At 48.6% G+C, this 17,331-nt stretch overlaps 1 protein-coding gene across 1 annotated transcript in view; it reads left to right on the forward strand.

Annotated features, from left to right (window-relative positions):
- Positions 1 to 17,331, forward strand: part of LOC115461465 (phosphoglucomutase-2-like) — a 124,590-nt gene that overhangs the window by 11,360 nt on the left and 95,899 nt on the right. Inside the window, 2 exon segments of the mRNA XM_030191285.1 lie at positions 2,787 to 2,954; positions 4,759 to 4,865. Of these exon segments, the coding sequence (XP_030047145.1) occupies positions 2,787 to 2,954; positions 4,759 to 4,865 (275 nt within the window).

The following is a 17,331-nucleotide window of genomic DNA, read 5'->3' on the forward strand; positions in this document are numbered from 1 at the left end:
TTCGATAATACGTGTTTCCCCGTCCCTTCGCCAGGACATCCTGCGAGGACTTCCTCAGGAAAACTTGGGCGCCCCTTTTGATTATGCCCCTCCACGTCACCCAATATTGTTGATATAGCTATGTATGTGCCTTAAATCACTACTTAATACTGTATATCTTGTCAGACTTCGCTATAAAAGAATGCTCAGACAACAAAGATAGGAAACAAAACATTCTTTTTATTTAATGCTTTTTAAGGACTAAGATGTGCCTGCTTTGTGAAATGTACATTTTTTTTCGTATTGTATTTTGCAGAGTACAGGAGAAAATAAATTTCTGTTTCTCTTTTACCAGTATTTGCACTGCTTACAGAGTCTGGCTTGCTTGAAGAGATCTATATTTCATTTTTGTGGGCATGTTTTTTGTGGTTCTCTATTTTGTATCACATGAGGGTCTGTTCATGTTCTGCATATGTGACTGAGGTGCCAGATTCTGCTAGCATGTAGTGTTTTGTGTAGGAATGTGTAACAGCTTGTTCCATTTTCCGGTAGCAGGTATATTGGTGCTCTAGGGTCCAGTGTCTTTTCATAGGTTAGGGCTTTTGTGTGTTAAGTTTTCTGTATAGATTTTGAGTGTGTTTTTGTAGGGTTTTGTGTTATTTCATAAAGTGTCTGGCCCTATTGTTTTTGATATGCTGGCTTCATATTCAGCATTTTAGTCTGGTGCGTGTGTGTGTTGGGTTTTTTAAATAGCCTTAACGAATATGTATGAGATGTACATATGCAAATGTGCGAAGCCACACCCTTTGCCCCCCAAAATGAAACAGTCAAACTATGCCCATTTCTGGCACCTATTTTACAAAAGTCTGCTCCTCCAGACATCAAAACCTAGCTACGCCTCTGTTTGCCGGGCAGGAAAGAGTGGTCTCCTTTCCTGCCCCAAAGAGGCCATTAGACCACCAGGGCACAATAAAATAGGGGAAGACACCCTGAGGCCCTCCAGCGCCAGGCTTCCCACTTGTCTGCAAACCCAGACAAATGGACAGGCTGGAAAAACCCGCCCGAACGTCCCGTGGTTTCATCAAAAAGAGGACATGTCTGATTAAAACCTGACATATGGTAACCCTAGTTAATTATTATTTATTATTATTATTTATTACATTTGTATCCCACATTTTCCCACCTTTTTGCAGGCTCAATGTGGCTTACATATAACCGATAACGGCGTTAGCTGATTCTGGTCTGAACAAATACATGGTATGAATGAATACAAAGTGATATTGTGGTAGAATGAGGTACATGTATGGTAGGTATAATTGGAGGGAACTTAGGGAGGGAAAGGGGGAAGAAGAGTCAGGTAATGTCCGTTACGGTCTTTCGTTGCATTGTGTCGCAAGTGTCCAGGTATTTTTTATGTTGGGTCGGTGGAGTATACTCTTCTGAACATGTCTGTCTTTAGTGCTTTCTGAAAATTTAGGTGGTCGAGCGTAGTTTTTACTGCTTTTGGCAATGTGTTCCATAGGTGTGCGCTTAGGTAGGAAAAGCTGGATGCATAGGTGGATTTGTATTTGAGTTCTTTGCTGCTTGGGTAATGGAGGTTTAGGTATGATCGTGCAGATTTTGTGTTGTTTCTGGTTGGCAGGTCGATAAGGTCTGTCATGTATCCCGGTGCCTTGCCGTAAATAATTTTATGAACAGTCATGCAGATTTTGAAAGTGATACATTCTTTGATTGGTAACCAATGCAATTTTTCTCTGAGTGGTTTGGCGCTGTCAAAACGTGTTTTTCCAAATACAAGCCTGGCTGCTGTGTTTTGGGCGGTCTGAAGTGTCTTTATGATTTGGTCCTTGCATCCCGCATAGATTCCATTACAGTAGTCTGTGTGGCTTAGTACCATTGACTGTACCATGTTACGAAATATTTCCCTCGGGAAGAATGGTTTCACACGTTTGAGTTTCCACATTGAGAAAAACATTTTCTTTATGATGGATTTCACTTGGGTCTCTAGTGATAGGTTACGGTCGATTGTTACTTCGAGAATTTTCAGGCTATCTGAGATAGGGAGGGTGTATCCTGGGGTGTTAATGTTTGTGGGTTTGTATGTATTGTATTGGGATGAGATGATGAGACAGCGTGTTTTTTCTGTATTGAGTTTTAGTTGGAATGCATTTATGATGTTTAAGCTTAGCTTGATTTCGTTGGTGATTTCTGCCAGATCGTGTTTGGGGATGTATAATGTAACGTCATCAGCGTAGATAAATGGGTTAAGGCCTTGGGTGGATAAGGTCTTGGCTAGTGGAGTCATCATGAGGTTGAAAAGGATCGGTGATAGTGGTGATTCTTGTGGTACTCCGCAGCCTGGTTTCCACGGTGACGATATGCTTGTTTTTGATTTCACTTGATATGTTCTTGTGGTTAGAAAACCCTTAATCCAATTAAGAGCTGGTACCATGAGCTTTCATTCACTTTATTTGGAGATGTATTCCCTTATGTCTCTCCCCAGAAACATATTCAGTGAACATCCTGGACTGTGGAGACTTACCAGATCATACGAAAGTGGTAACATTATAAAGCAGTGTGTCTTTATCCCTTTCCCTTTAACTTTTGAACAATTTCACCTAGCTCAAAACTACTGTAGTGTGGAGTTGGGCCTTTTGGATGGAGAAGAGAGTGAATGTTTAGGCTTTGAGTTGGTTATGGCACTATTTTAAGAAATGCATTGAGACTCTAATGAAGACTATGTAGAGTATTTCTCCTTTTACTTGTTCTGTAATGTATTGCAAATTTCTCTTTTCATAACACCACAGAACTCGAAAACTCTGGAAATTGTAAAACAGTTCCTTGTTGATGGAAACATAGAAGAATTACAAACATGCTTTGGTGCACGGATGGAATTTGGCACAGCAGGACTCCGAGCAGCAATGGGAGCAGGTGTTTCTCATATGAACGACCTTACGATTATCCAGACAACTCAGGTACAAGAATAAAGTGCACCAACGTTTCTGCAGCTGTGTGTATTGCATTGTGCGTTCACTAGGTGATCTCTTATAAAAACCTTGGCAGTGACTGTTATTTGACTCAGCATTGACATCAGTTTGATAGGTTTGTACTTGCCAGCTTCCAGCTGCTAACCATTTAGAGGAAGTAGGATGACAGCCTATAGCTAGTTCTGTGGAATGCCTTTCTGAATAATGATTACTGCAGCTCTGTTTAAAGCTGCTAGAACCTCTCTGAACTCCCTCACTATCCTTAGTTTTCTCCCATTGGGCCTGCTAGTTATGTTAGTTCATGCAAGAGAGGGGTCATAAATGTCTTGCCATAACCTATTCCCTTTGCCTCTCTGCATTTTGCAGCATCATCTCTGGCCAGATCAGTGTTGTCACACAGGACCCAGGGTCCTCCTTGTAGAGCAGTGGTTAGGGTGGTGGACTTTGGTCCTGAGGAACTGAGTTCAATTCCCACTTCAGGCATAGGCAGCTCCTTGTGACTCTGGGCAAGTCACTTAACCCTCCATTGCCCCATGTAAGCTGCATTGAGCCTGCCATGAGTGGGAAAGCTCGGGGTACAAATGTAACAAAAATAAAAATAAATGGAGTAATGCTTCATCCCCTCCCCATCACCACCACCACCACGTGCACTTCTGCAGCTCCTTTGTCAGTGAACACTGCACAAAATTATTTCTTCATTTTACTTCAGGGATTTTTGGTCATCTTCCATTCTTCTCTCCAATAGCTTTCCTCCATGCTGAGATCTTTTGCACCTTTTTAAATGATGATCCTTTTAGCCACACTTTTTCAGCTAGTTAATTTGAAAATGTCAGCAGTTTCTGTATTTTTTTAATATAAAGATTTGTTGTTTTACAGCCCTGTTTGTGAAAGAGGAGAACCTGGGGCTAAACCAAATCTTACTGTTGTGTTATTCTATCAGTGCATCCATAGGATTTGCACCATGTTAAAGCTTGTACTCTGAAGTTCAGGGCCTACACCTACCTGTGACCCTCTCTGGCATTGTTTTTACAGTAAACTGTGCTGTCTGGTGATCACAAGAGCTCTGGTAACAGCTTATGGGAACAATAGAATTTTCAGTAATGAAGAGTTGTGTAAAAATGATTTTGAATTCAATGAAAACTTAGGAAGACAAATGGAGGCCGACCGAAACCAGTGGCTTTGGTTCTGGCTGAAACTGAAATTGTGGCCGACATTCTCAGTTTTGGCTGAAACTGAGATGCAAATATCATGCCCCCCCCCCCCCCCCCCCGAACATCAGTAAGCCCTCCCCAGGTTTGAAGCCCTAGTGGATTAGTGTCCTCTTCGGGGACAGAAAAGAACCCCACTTTTTCCTACCAGTGCTACTGCTGGTTTAAAAAGGCAGGGTTGGGTTCTTTCCTGCCACCAAAGATCTGCCACTAAACCACCGGGGCTTGTTAAGGTAGGCCTGGGGAGGGCCTACTGATGGTCAGGGGGAATGAGTGGTCAGGCGGCTTGAGGGGGTGGAGAATGATTGATTGGTGGGGGGGGGGGGGGGGAGTTTTGGTTTCAGCCGCAAATGCAATGGCGATTTCGGGTTGGTTGTGGTGCCAAAGCTAGAACTGAAATTCATTCAGCTTCTAAAGTCAAATGGGTTTTAATAGCAACAGCTGTTTGCCCTGAGCCAACTTTCTGAAAAGCATTGGCTTTATTATAGTAAGCTCTGTATTATTGTATCCAAATGTTTTAAGGTGACTTCTGTATGTAATTATGTTGATAATATGCAGGTCTGAAATGTTTTTGAATGTTTAAGGGGCTTTGCAGATACCTTGAAAAGAAGATTGGTGATCTGAAGGGCAGAGGCGTGGTGATTGGTTATGATGCTCGTGCCCATCCTTCAAGTGGTGGGAGCAGTAAGAGGTAAATAGTTATTTACATAGTAACATAGTAACATAGTAGATGACGGCAGAAAAAGACCTGCACGGTCCATCTAGTCTGCCCACGATAAACTCATGTGTATACCTTACCTTGATTTGTACCTGTCTTTTTCAGGGCACAGACCGTATAAGTCTGTGCAGCAGTATTTCCCGCCTCCCAACCACCAGTCCCGCCTCCCATCACCGGCTCCGGCACAGACCCCGTATAAGTCTGCCCTCCCCCATCCTAGCCTCTCAACCACCAACCCCTCTTCCCCCCGCCACCCAATTTCAGCTAAGCTTCTGTGGATCCATTCCTTCTGCACAGGATTCCTTTATGCCTGTCCCACGCATGCTTGAATTCCGTTACCGTTTTCATCTCCACCACCTCCCACGGGAGGGCATTCCAAGCGTTCACCACCCTCTCCGTGAAGAAATACTTCCTGACATCTTTCCTGAGTCTGCCCCCTTCAATCTCATTTCATGTCCTCTCGTTCTACCGCTTTCCCCTCTCCGGAAAAGATTCGTTTGCGGATTAATACCTTTCAAATATTTGAACGTCTGTATCATATCACCCCTGTTCCTCCTTTCCTCCAGAGTATACATGTTCAGGTCAGCAAGTCTCTCTTCATACGTCTTGGAACGCAACTCCCATACCATCCTCGTAGCTTTTCTTTGTACCGCTTCCATTTTTTTAACATCCTTCGCAAGGTACGGCCTCCAAAACTGAACACAATACTCCAGGTGGGGCCTCACCAACGTCTTATACAGGGGCATTAAAACCTCCTTTTTTCTGCTGGTCACACCTCTCTCTATACAGCCTAGCAACCTTCTCGCTACGGCCACCGCCTTGTCGCACTGTTTCATCGCCTTTAGGTCCTCAGATACTATCACCCCAAGATCCCTCTCCCCGTCCGTGTCTATCACTACTACTACTACTATTTAACATTTCTAGAGCGCTACAAAGTGTACGCAGCGCTGTACAAACACAGAAGAAAGACAGTCCCTGCTCAAAGAGCTTACAATCTAATAGACAAAAAGTACAGGCTCTCCCCACCTAACACATACGCCTCCCTTGGATTTCTACTCCCTAAGTGCATCACTTTGCATTTCTTCGCATTGAATTTTAATTGCCAAACGTTAGACCATTTTTCCAGCTTCTTCAGATCTTTTTTCATGTTTTCCACTCCCTCCGGGGTGTCCACTCTGTTGCAAATCTTGGTGTCATCCGCAAAAAGGCAAACTTTACCTTGTAACCCTTCGGCAATGTCACTCACAAATATATTGAACAGAATGGGCCCCAGCACCGATCCCTGAGGCACTCCACTACTCACCTTTCCCTCCTCCGAGTGAACTCCATTCACTACCACCCTCTGGCGTCTGCCCGTCAACCAGTTCCTAATCCAGTTCACCACTTCGGGTCCTATCTTCAGCCCTTCTAGTTTATTCAAGAGCCTCCTGTGGGGAACCGTGTCAAAAGCCTTGCTGAAATCTAAGTAGATGACGTCCATAGCACGTCCTTGATTTAATTCTCCCGTCACCCAGTCAAAGAATTCAATGAGATTCGTTTGGCACGACTTCCCTTTGGTGAAACCATGTTATCTCGGATCTTGCAACTTATTGGCTTCCAGGAAATTCACTATCCTTTCCTTCAGCATGGCTTCCATTACTTTTCCAATAACCGAAGTGAGGCTTACCGGCCTGTAGTTTCCAGCTTCTTCCCTATCCCCACATTTGTGAAGAGGAACCACCTCCGCCATTCTCCAATCCCTCGGAACCTCTCCTGTCTCCAAGGATTTATTAAACAAATCTTTAAGAGGACCCGCCAGAACCTCTATGAGCTCCCTCAGTATTCTGGGGTGGATCCCGTCCGGCCCCATGGCTTTGTCCACCTTTAGCTTTCCAAGTTGTTCATATACACTCTCTTCCGTGAACGGTGCTCTATCCACTTCGTTTTCAGGTGTACTTTTGCCAGTGCCTCTCGGTCCTTCCCCAGGATTTTCTTCAGTAAAAACAGAACAAAAGTATCTATTTAGCAAATTGGCTTTTTCTTCATCATTTTCTACATAGCGTTTTGCTGTATCTTTTAGTCTCACAATCCCCTTTTTAGTCTTTCTCCTTTCACTAATATACTAATATAATATATTTGAATAATATATTTATAAGAAACAGGCTTCTTTCTGGTTAGGAGAGAAGGATGTGGCACATCTTAGTAACATAGCAACATAGTAGATGACGGCAGAAAAAGACCTGCACGGTCCGTCCAGTCTGCCCAACAAGATAACTCATATGTGCTAATTTTGTGTATACCCTTCTTTGATTTGTACCTGTGTTCTTCAGGGCACAGACCGTATAAGTCTGCCCAGCACTATCCCCGCCTCCCAACCACCGGCTCTGGCACAGACCGTATAAGTCTGCCCAGCACTATCCCCGCCTCCCACCACCGGCTCTGGCACAGACCGTATAAGTCTGCCCAGCACTATCCCTGCCTCAAATATTAACAGGTCAGTATTCAAAAAGAGATGTGGAGGGCAGTTCAATAAAATGGTGCCTGTTCTATAAAGGAAAGAAGGTGCCTACTTTATTCTTAACAAATATATGTTTAGGAATGAGCACTTAATGGCAGCCCTAGAGCTGGTGTAAATGCTGAGGCCTAGAATGGGGAGATAAGTACCTAAATAGCACAGTGACCAGCGCAACATCCTCTGACCTTGGCAAAGTGGGTTCAATTCCCCCGTTGCTCTTTGTGTCTACAAAATCCTCAGTGGTGTAGAACAAGTAGAAGTAACTCGTTCCAAAAGTACAAAGACTAGGGGACACTAAAGGAAGTTACAAGGAAATACTTTTAAAACAAATAGGAGGAAATATTTTTTCACTCAACCAACAGCTAAGCTCTGGAACTGTTTACCAGAGGATATGGTAACAGTGGTTATCATATCTGGGTTTAAAAAAGTTTTGTACAAATTCCTGGAGGAAAAATCCATAATCTGCTATTGAGGTAGACATGGGAAGCAACTGTAGTATGGAGTATTGCCATGTTTTGGGTTTCTGCCAGGTACTTGTGACCTGGCTTGGCCACTGTTTGGAAAACAGGATACTGGGCTAGATGGACCATTGTTCTGACCCTTTATGGCTACTCTTTTATGTTCTAAATGATAGAATACTGCAGTTTAGGCGCGTTAAGTGTGCGTCCTGCCTGTGTTCCACCCAGATGTCGCAAGTGAATACATACCTGCAAAGTACACACCATCAAAGATGGGCACATGCTTACAGAATGGTATGTAGATGGATTATTGTCATTTATGTGCATCTGTGTACACAGATGGTCATAAAGTGGGAATTCAGCAAGCTGCATTAAGAATTTAAGTTGTGTTATTTGCCCCTTAACATGACTTAATCAGTCTAATGCAGTTTGTCTTAAACTACTGCAACCATATTTAAGTTATCATGGGTTACATTGTAATGAGATACAAATGCACGTTTTATCATCTCATTTCTATGTAAATACCATAAAGCGACTTGCAGTGATACACACAAATTGCGTTATGGGCAGAAAATAACTGGGGTTGTTTTACCCTGCTGGGAGCCCCGGAGCTCAAAGCCATGGCCCAGTGCTCCTGGTTGGTGCTTAAAGAAGCCACTGTACAGATTCCCCATCCCCTGATCAGGCCTCCCATCCCTGTGTCTGTACCTCTCTGTTCTCCGAGGACAAGCAGGCTGCTTGTTCTCACGACTGGGGTGACGTCCGCGGCAGCCCCCACCAACCGGAAAAAGCTTCGCGGGCGGTCCGCATGCAGGGCACGCCCACCGCGCATGCGCGGCCGTCTTCCCGCCCGTGCGCGACCGTTCCCGCCAGTCCTTTCTTTTCCGCGCCTGGAGAGAGTCGTGCTATTGCCGATCTCTCTTAGTCAGCCCCGGAAAACCATCGCGTTCTTCGCGAATTCGTTTATTTTTTGTTTCTGTTGCCGCGCGCTCCAGTTTTTCTTTTTTCCTCTTTGAAAAAAAAAAAAAAGAGAGCACGCGCTTTATTTTCCCTCGTTTCTAGCGGGGGCGTCGCGTTGCGGCCTTGTGGCCGCGCGGTCGATTATTATTCGAGGTGTGATTTACCGCCACCATCGACGACTTTAACTTCGCTGACGCGATTTTTCCGTCGATGTCCTCGAAGGTCCCGAGTGGATTTAAGAAGTGTGGTCGGTGCGGGCCGGCCTATCTCGCAGACCGACACCCACGCTTGGTGCCTCCAGTGCCTCGGGCCGGAGCACAATATCAAGTCGTGTTCTTTGTGTCTTGGTCTCCGGAAACGGACTCAAGTTGCGAGGCAAGTTCTTCGGGACCGTCTTTTTGGAACTTGCGCCGGCCCCTCGACGTCGACCTCGACGGCATCGGTATCGACGGCCGGTTCTTCGGTACCGGTATCGAGGCCCGAGAAATCGGCACCGATGGCATCGACCCCAGGAGCACAGGTCCCGTCGGCCCGCCGGTCCTCCGGTGAGGGTAGGGGTGAGAGGCCGCGTGGGCAATCGGCCCCGGTCACTCCCTTGGCCCATGGCCCTCGGGACCGAACCCTGTCTGACCCTGTTCCTCGGGACCGAGGGGGATCGACCTCCTCCTCCTCTATTCCACCTGGCACCGATGACGGGCACCGCAAGAAATCTAAGAAGCACCGTCATCGGTCGCCTTCGGTGCTCGGTACCGGCGAGGAGTCGACGCCGAAGCGTCCGCGTCGGGAGGAGAGATCCCCTTCGGTTGTGGAGGTACCGACGCGTCAGGGTCCCAGCACTTCGGTGCAGTCTCCTGGACCCGAGCAGCTTCTGGCACCGACACCTCTACCGGCCCCCCCGTCTTTCTCGGCAGCGGGCCTGGACGAGTGCCTCCGAGCCATCCTTCCGGGGATCCTGGAAGGTCTGATGCGCCAGGCTGTGCCGGCGCCGGGGGTGCTTGCGCCCTCGGCGCCGTTGACTGTGGCGCCGGCGAGCTCTAGCCCGGTGCCGAGGCCGTCGACACCGCCGCCGCTTGCGGCGCTGGTCTCGACCGCCACGCAGGTGGAGTCCCCGTCGACGTCGATGGAGGGAGCTTCGTCCCCGCCGGCGCGGGAGTCCACCGCTCGACGACACCGAGACCTCGGTGCCTCGACGTCGAGCCGGGCCCGGTTATGGACTCAGCTACATGAGCTTATGTCCGATACCAAGGAAGAGGCCTCGTGGGGGGAAAAGGAGGACCCCAGATATTTCTCCTCAGAGGAGTCTGCGGGTCTTCCCTCGGACCCCACGCCTTCACCAGAGAGGAAGCTCTCGCCTCCTGAGAGCCTCTTTTTGCCTCCTTTGTAAGGGATATGTCTATTTGCATTCCCTTCCCCGTGGTCTCTGTGGATGAGCCGAGGGCTGAGATGCTCGAGGTCCTCGACTATCCATCACCACCTAGAGAGTCCTCCACGGTGCCGTTGCACAATGTCCTCAAGGAGACACTGCTTCGGAACTGGATGAGACCGCTATCTAATCCCATCATCCCCAAGAAAGCAGAGTCCCAGTACAGAATCCACTCGGACCCAGAGTTAATGCGGCCCCAATTGCCCCATGACTCGGCGGTCGTGGATTCTGCTCTCAAGAGGGCACGGAGTTCGAGGGATACTGCCTCGGCGCCCCCGGGGCGGGAGTCTCGCACTCTGGACTCGTTTGGGAGGAAGGCCTACCAATCCTCCATGCTCGTGACCCGCATCCAGTCATACCAGCTCTATACGAGCATCCACATGCGGAACAATGTGAAGCAACTGGTGGACCTGGTCGATAAGCTCCCACCGGAGCAGTCCAGGCCTTATCAGGAGGTGGTCAGGCAGCTGAAGGCGTGCAGAAAGTTCCTGTCCAGGGGTATCTATGACACCTGTGACGTGGCATCTTGTGCTGCGGCCCAAGGTATAGTGATGCGCAGGCTCTCATGGCTGCGTGCCTCTGACCTGGACAACCGCACCCAGCAGAGACTGGACGACGTCCCTTGCCGGGGGGATAATATTTTTGGTGAGAAGGTCGAGCAGCTGGTGGACCAACTGCATCAGCGGGAAACCGCCCTCGACAAGCTCTCCCACCGGGCGCCTTCAGCATCCACCTCAGCAGGTGGACGTTTTTCCCGGGCCCAGCAGGCTGTGCCCTATTCTTTTGCAAAGCGTAGGTACACCCAGCCGGCCCGAAGGCTTCGTCAGGCACAGGGACAGCCCCAGCGCGCTCGTTCTCGTCAACAGCGTGCGCCTAAGCAGCCCCCTGCGCCTCCACAGCAAAAGCCGGGGACGGGCTTTTGACTGGATCCACGGGAACATAGCCGCCCTCAAAGTGTCCGTACCGGACGATCTGACGGTCGGAGGGAGGTTAAAATTTTTTCACCAAAGGTGGCCTCTCATAACCTCCGACCAGTGGGTTCTCCAAATAGTGCGGTGCGGATACGCCCTGAATTTGGCCTCCCTGCCACCAAATTGTCCTCCGGGAGCTCAATCCTTCAGCTCCCATCACAAGCAGGTACTTGCAGAGGAACTCTCCGCCCTTCTCAGCGCCAATGCGGTCGAGCCCGTACCACCCGGGCAAGAAGGGCAGGGATTCTATTCCAGGTACTTCCTTGTGGAAAAGAAAACGGGGGATGCGCCCCATCCTAGACCTGAGAGGCCTGAACAAATTCCTGGTCAAAGAAAAGTTCAGGATGCTTTCCTTGGGCACCCTTCTGCCAATGATTCAGAAAAACGATTGGCTATGTTCCCTGGATTTGAAGGACGCATATACTCACATCCCGATACTGCCAGCTCACAGACAGTATCTCAGATTCCGCCTGGGCGCACGGCACTTTCAGTATTGTGTGCTGCCCTTTGGGCTCGCCTCTGCCCCACGAGTGTTTACAAAGTGTCTCGTGGTGGTAGTGGCGTACCTACGCAAGCTGGGAGTGCACGTGTTCCCATATCTCGACGATTGGCTGGTCAAGAGCACCTCGGAGGCAGGAGCCCTCCGGTCTATGCAGTGCACTATTCAACTTCTGGAGCTGCTGGAGTTTGTGATAAATTACCCAAAGTCCCATCTCCAGCCAACACAGTCTCTGGAATTCATAGGAGCTCTGCTGAATACCCAGACGGCTCAGGCCTTCCTTCCCGAAGCGAGGGCCAACAACCTCCTGTCCCTGGCTTCGCAGACCAGAGCGTCTCAGCAGGTCACAGCTCGGCAGATGTTGAGACTTCTGGGTCATATGGCCTCCACAGTTCATGTGACTCCCATGGCTCGTCTTCACATGACATCTGCTCAATGGACCCTAGCTTCCCAGTGGTTTCAGGCCACCGGGAATCTAGAAGATGTCATCCGCCTCTCCACCAGTTGCCGCACTTCACTGCTCTGGTGGACCATCCGGACCAATTTGACCCTGGGACATCCATTCCAAATTCCGCAGCCCACGAAAGTGTTGATGACGGATGCATCTCGCCTGGGGTGGGGAGCTCATGTCGATGGGCTTCACACCCAGGGTCTGTGGTCCCTCCAGGAAAAGGATCTGCAGATCAACCTCCTGGAGCTCCGAGCGATCTGGAACGCACTGAAGGCTTTCAGAGATCGGCTGTCCTACCAAATTATTCAAATTCGGACAGACAATCAGGTAGCAATGTATTACACCGACAAGCAGGGGGGCACCGGATCTCGCCCCTTGTGTCAGGAAGCCATCGGCATGTGGCGTTGGGCTTGCCAGTTTGGCATGCTCCTCCAAGCCACATACCTGGCAGGTGTAAACAACAGTCTGGCCGACAGACTGAGCAGAGTCATGCAACCGCACGAGTGGTCGCTTCATTCCAGAGTGGTACGCAAGATCTTCCGAGAGTGGGGCACCCCCTCGGTGGACCTTTTCGCCTCTCAGACCAACCACAAGCTGCCTCTGTTCTGTTCCAGACTACAGGCACACGGCAGACTGGCGTCGGATGCCTTTCTCCTCCATTGGGGGACCGGCCTCCTGTATGCTTATCCTCCCATACCCTTGGTGGGGAAGACCTTACTGAAGCTCAAGCAAGACCACGGCACCATGATTCTGATAGCGCCCTTTTGGCCCCGTCAGATCTGGTTCCCTCTTCTTCTGGAGTTGTCCTCAGAAGAACCGTGGAGATTGGAGTGTTTTCCGACTCTCATCTCACAGAACGACGGAGCGTTGCTGCACCCCAGCCTTCAGTCCCTGGCTCTCACGGCCTGGATGTTGAGGGCGTAGACTTCACTGCGTTGGGTCTGTCTGAGGGTGTCTCCCGTGTCTTGCTTGCCTCTAGGAAGGATTCCACTAAAAAGAGTTACTTTTTCAAGTGGAGGAGGTTTGTCGTCTGGTGTGAGAGCAAGGCCCTAGAACCTCGTTCTTGCCCTGCACAGAACCTGCTTGAATACCTTCTGCACTTATCAGAGTCTGGCCTCAAGACCAACTCAGTAAGGAATCACCTTAGTGCGATTAGTGCTTACCATTATCGTGTGGAAGGTAAAGCCATCTCTGGAGAGCCTTTAGTAGTTCGATTCATGAGAGGCTTGCTCTTGTCAAAGCCCCCTATCAAGCCTCCTACAGTGTCATGGGATCTCAACGTCGTCCTCACCCAGCTGATGAAACCTCCTTTTGAGCCACTGAATACCTGCCATCTGAAGTACTTGACCTGGAAGGTTATTTTCTTGGTGGCAGTTACTTCAGCTCGTAGGGTCAGTGAGCTTCAAGCCCTAGTAGCTCATGCTCCATATACCAAATTTCATCACAACAGAGTAGTGCTCCGCACCCACCCAAAGTTCCTGCCGAAGGTGGTGTCGGAGTTCCATCTTAACCAGTCAATTGTCTTGCCAACATTCTTCCCCAGGCCGCATACCCGCCCTGCTGAACGTCAGTTGCACACATTGGACTGCAAGAGAGCATTGGCCTTCTACTTGGAGCGGACACAGCCCCACAGACAGTCCGCCCAATTGTTTGTTTCTTTCGACCCTAACAGGCTAGGGGTCGCTGTCGGGAAACGCACCATCTCCAGTTGGCTAGCAGATTGCATTTCCTTCACTTACGCCCAGGCTGGGCTGGCTCTTGAGGGTCATGTCACGGCTCATAGTGTTAGAGCCATGGCAGCGTCAGTGGCCCACTTGAAGTCAGCCACTATTGAAGAGATTTGCAAGGCTGCGACGTGGTCATCTGTCCACACATTCACATCACATTACTGCCTCCAGCAGGATACCCGACGCGACAGTCGGTTCGGGCAGTCGGTGCTGCAGAATCTGTTTGGGGTGTAAATCCAACTCCACCCTCCAGGACCCGAATTTATTCTGGTCAGGCTGCACTCTCAGTTAGTTGTTCTTCGTAGGTCAATTTTCTGTTGTACCCTCGCCGTTGCGAGGTTCAATTGACCTGGGTTCTTGTTTTAAGTGAGCCTGAGAGCTAGGGATACCCCAGTCGTGAGAACAAGCAGCCTGCTTGTCCTCGGAGAAAGTGAATGATACATACCTGTAGCAGGTGTTCTCCGAGGACAGCAGGCTGATTGTTCTCACCTACCCTCCCTCCTCCCCTTTGGAGTTGCGTTTTCATCTTTTGCTTGTCATTCAACTGGCGGGAACGGTCGCGCACGAGCGGAAAGACGGCCGCGCATGCGCAGTGGGCGTGCCCTGCGTGCGGACCGCCCGCGAAGCTTTTTCCGGTTGGTGGGGGCTGCCGCGGACGTCACCCCAGTCGTGAGAACAATCAGCCTGCTGTCCTCGGAGAACACCTGCTACAGGTATGTATCATTCACTGCCTTGTAGTCCAGTGGTCCTAGGGCAGGAGTGATACCAAGTCACTCCTGCCCTCCTGGTGCTGCCTGTCAAAATGGCACCCTAGCAGTAGTCTAAGGGGCGTCATTTTGACAGGCAGTTCCGGGAGGACAGGAGTGACTGGGGATCGCTCCTGCTCCAGGACCACTAGATCAGTGTTTCCCAAGTTGGTCCTGGAGTACCCCCTTGCAAGTCAGGTTTTCAGCTTATCCACAATGAATATGCATGAAATTGATTTGCATACACTATCTCCATTGTATGCAAATTTATTTCATTACACTATATCACCAGCCTGAGAGATATGGGCACGGGGTGGGGTGGGAGGGATTATGGAGGTTGGGGGCTTGCATTGGGGGTGGGGAGGCCTAATTGGGGGATCAGGATGTGCTTTGGTGGAGGGGGGAGCAGCTTGGACAGCTCTCAGTCTTCGACCTGAGAGCATCAGGCCACAGCTTTGTGACCTGATGCTCCTGAGCAACTGGAATAACACTGCTTGTGATGTAGTTCACAAGCAGCATTATTCTCTTACCACAGGGTTTAGCAACCGGTGCTACTGAAATCCTACAGGTTGCTAAATCTGGCAATAAATAAGATGCAGTAAAAGGTGATCTTTTACTAAACCTTGATGAATTCTTCCTTAAATGACTAGAATACTGGTATTTATGCCCTTATTTGCTGTCTAAATCTATTTGGTGTCTTATAACACCCTTGGTGCTGTGCTGAATGTCTAACCTCCAGATTCTATAAAGTTGGGTGCCAAAATTTCTGACTAGCATGCAACTTATAGGCTTGTGCCAGTTGTTCATAACTTAATTGTTAAATTAGGCGTCAATTGGCATTATGTACCAATAATGCCCTTTAATTGGTGCTGATTGGCACTAATTTGAAGCTACAGGCACAACTGCACTTGAGCAGTATTCTGTTAACATACCCCCCCCCCCCCCCCCCAATATTCAGCGCTATTTAACCAGTTAAATAACATATTGGTGCCTAACTGCTAATATTCAGCAGGAGATAATGAGTTTTCGCCGGCTGAATATTGCCGATTAGTGCCTAGCACATAACTGGCTATGTTGCTGGATTTACCCGGTTAGGCACCTAACCAGATAAGTTTAGCAGTCAAATAGGACCATATAAATAGCTGTCCTATCATTGTGGAAAGGTTAATCGGTTAGCACTGAATATCTGCACTCAAAAAAAAACCCTGGATGTTTAATGCTGGTTTCCAGAAATGGCCCAGCATTGAATATCTGGGTTTAATGCCGGCAGCGGACAGCAAAAGTGCTGAATATTGGGGGAGGGGGGGAGGGCTGGAATTGCTAACGTGCACCTACAAAGGGGGCGGGGTCAGGGGGCGGGTCTTGCAGTTGTGCACATATGTGACAGAATGCTATCACGTGCACGCACAACTGCCAATCTGAGGTGTAGCAATTTACACCAGCCTTTGACGTGGTGTAAATGCAGCTTAAGTTAGGAACGTGCCTGCCGACTTATTCTGTAATGGTATTACACATGCAATTACCATTACACAATTGGCGCTTGGTGTCCATATTTCTGGTGCCTGAGTTTTGGCACCGTTTGTAGAATCTACCCCTAAGTTTAGTTTATTAAAATTTGATATACCGCTTAGCTGGTAGGATCTCAGCAATGTATAATTATAAAGACCACTAAAAGGAAAAGAACTACACAATTAGATAAGAAAGAGAGAAAATTCATAGAAACACACCCATGTATCAATTCACAAAAGAGAAGAAAGAAGAAAAAAAATTCCATGTGTACAAACTACAGAATAAAGCCCTCACTATTCAGGAAGCTGTCCTTCAAAAGCTATGCGGCAAAAATGAGCTTTTAAAAATGCTTTAAATTTAGTCAAGCTTTCTTCAGCTCGAAGGCCAAGAAGAAGTTGCTTTTCTCTTTTTTTTAAATTGGGGGCATTTTTTAATAACAAATAAATAAATGGAGTGCACACTGTGTCAAAAGTTTAACGTTGAAAAGATTTTTTAACACTGCCCCCCCCCCCCCCCCTCCCCATTTACCTCACCTCCTCTTCATGGCGTCTCGGGCAGCAGCACTGATTGCCACACACTTCTGACCCAGAAAGACGTGTGTCTGCCACATCCCACCCCCTGACGCAACTTCCTATTTGCTGCAAGCTAAGGCTTCCGGGTCAGCGCTAAACACGTGATGTGTGAATTGCTGAGAGTCTCTTGCAGGTGATTGAGGGAAGCAGGGTTTTTTTTTTTTTTTTTTTAAACCCTGCGCCATTATAGTAGCCTTTCTCTGAATTGTCCACATCCTTCATTCCAGACTGAGGCAAGCCCCATGATTGAATAAAGTAAAGTTACATGCAACTGAACAGCATTTTTCAGCTGGCGAGTTGGCATGTATGTATGTGCATGGGGGAGGGGGATGAGAGTGCTGGGGCTGTGCTGGCAGGGAAGGGGAGTACTGATGACCTGCTGGGGTGTTATGCTGGAAGATCACTGAATCTTGTAGTGAGCTATGCTGGGAAGTGATTAAGAATGTTGGGTCACCTGGGAAGCAAGAGGAGTGTTCCAGCTCTGCTAGGAAGAAGTGAGAGGGCTGGAGCTGTGCTGGAGAGGGAGGAAGAGGGCTTGGGGCTATGATGGAAGGGAGGCAGAAGAGTGAAACTGTACTGGGAGGAAGGGAGGGAGAGTGCTGGAGCTGTGCTTGGAGAGAAAGAGAGGG

Source organism: Microcaecilia unicolor, chromosome 2 (genome assembly GCF_901765095.1).
Source record: "Microcaecilia unicolor chromosome 2, aMicUni1.1, whole genome shotgun sequence".
Lineage (NCBI taxonomy): Eukaryota > Metazoa > Chordata > Amphibia > Gymnophiona > Siphonopidae > Microcaecilia > Microcaecilia unicolor.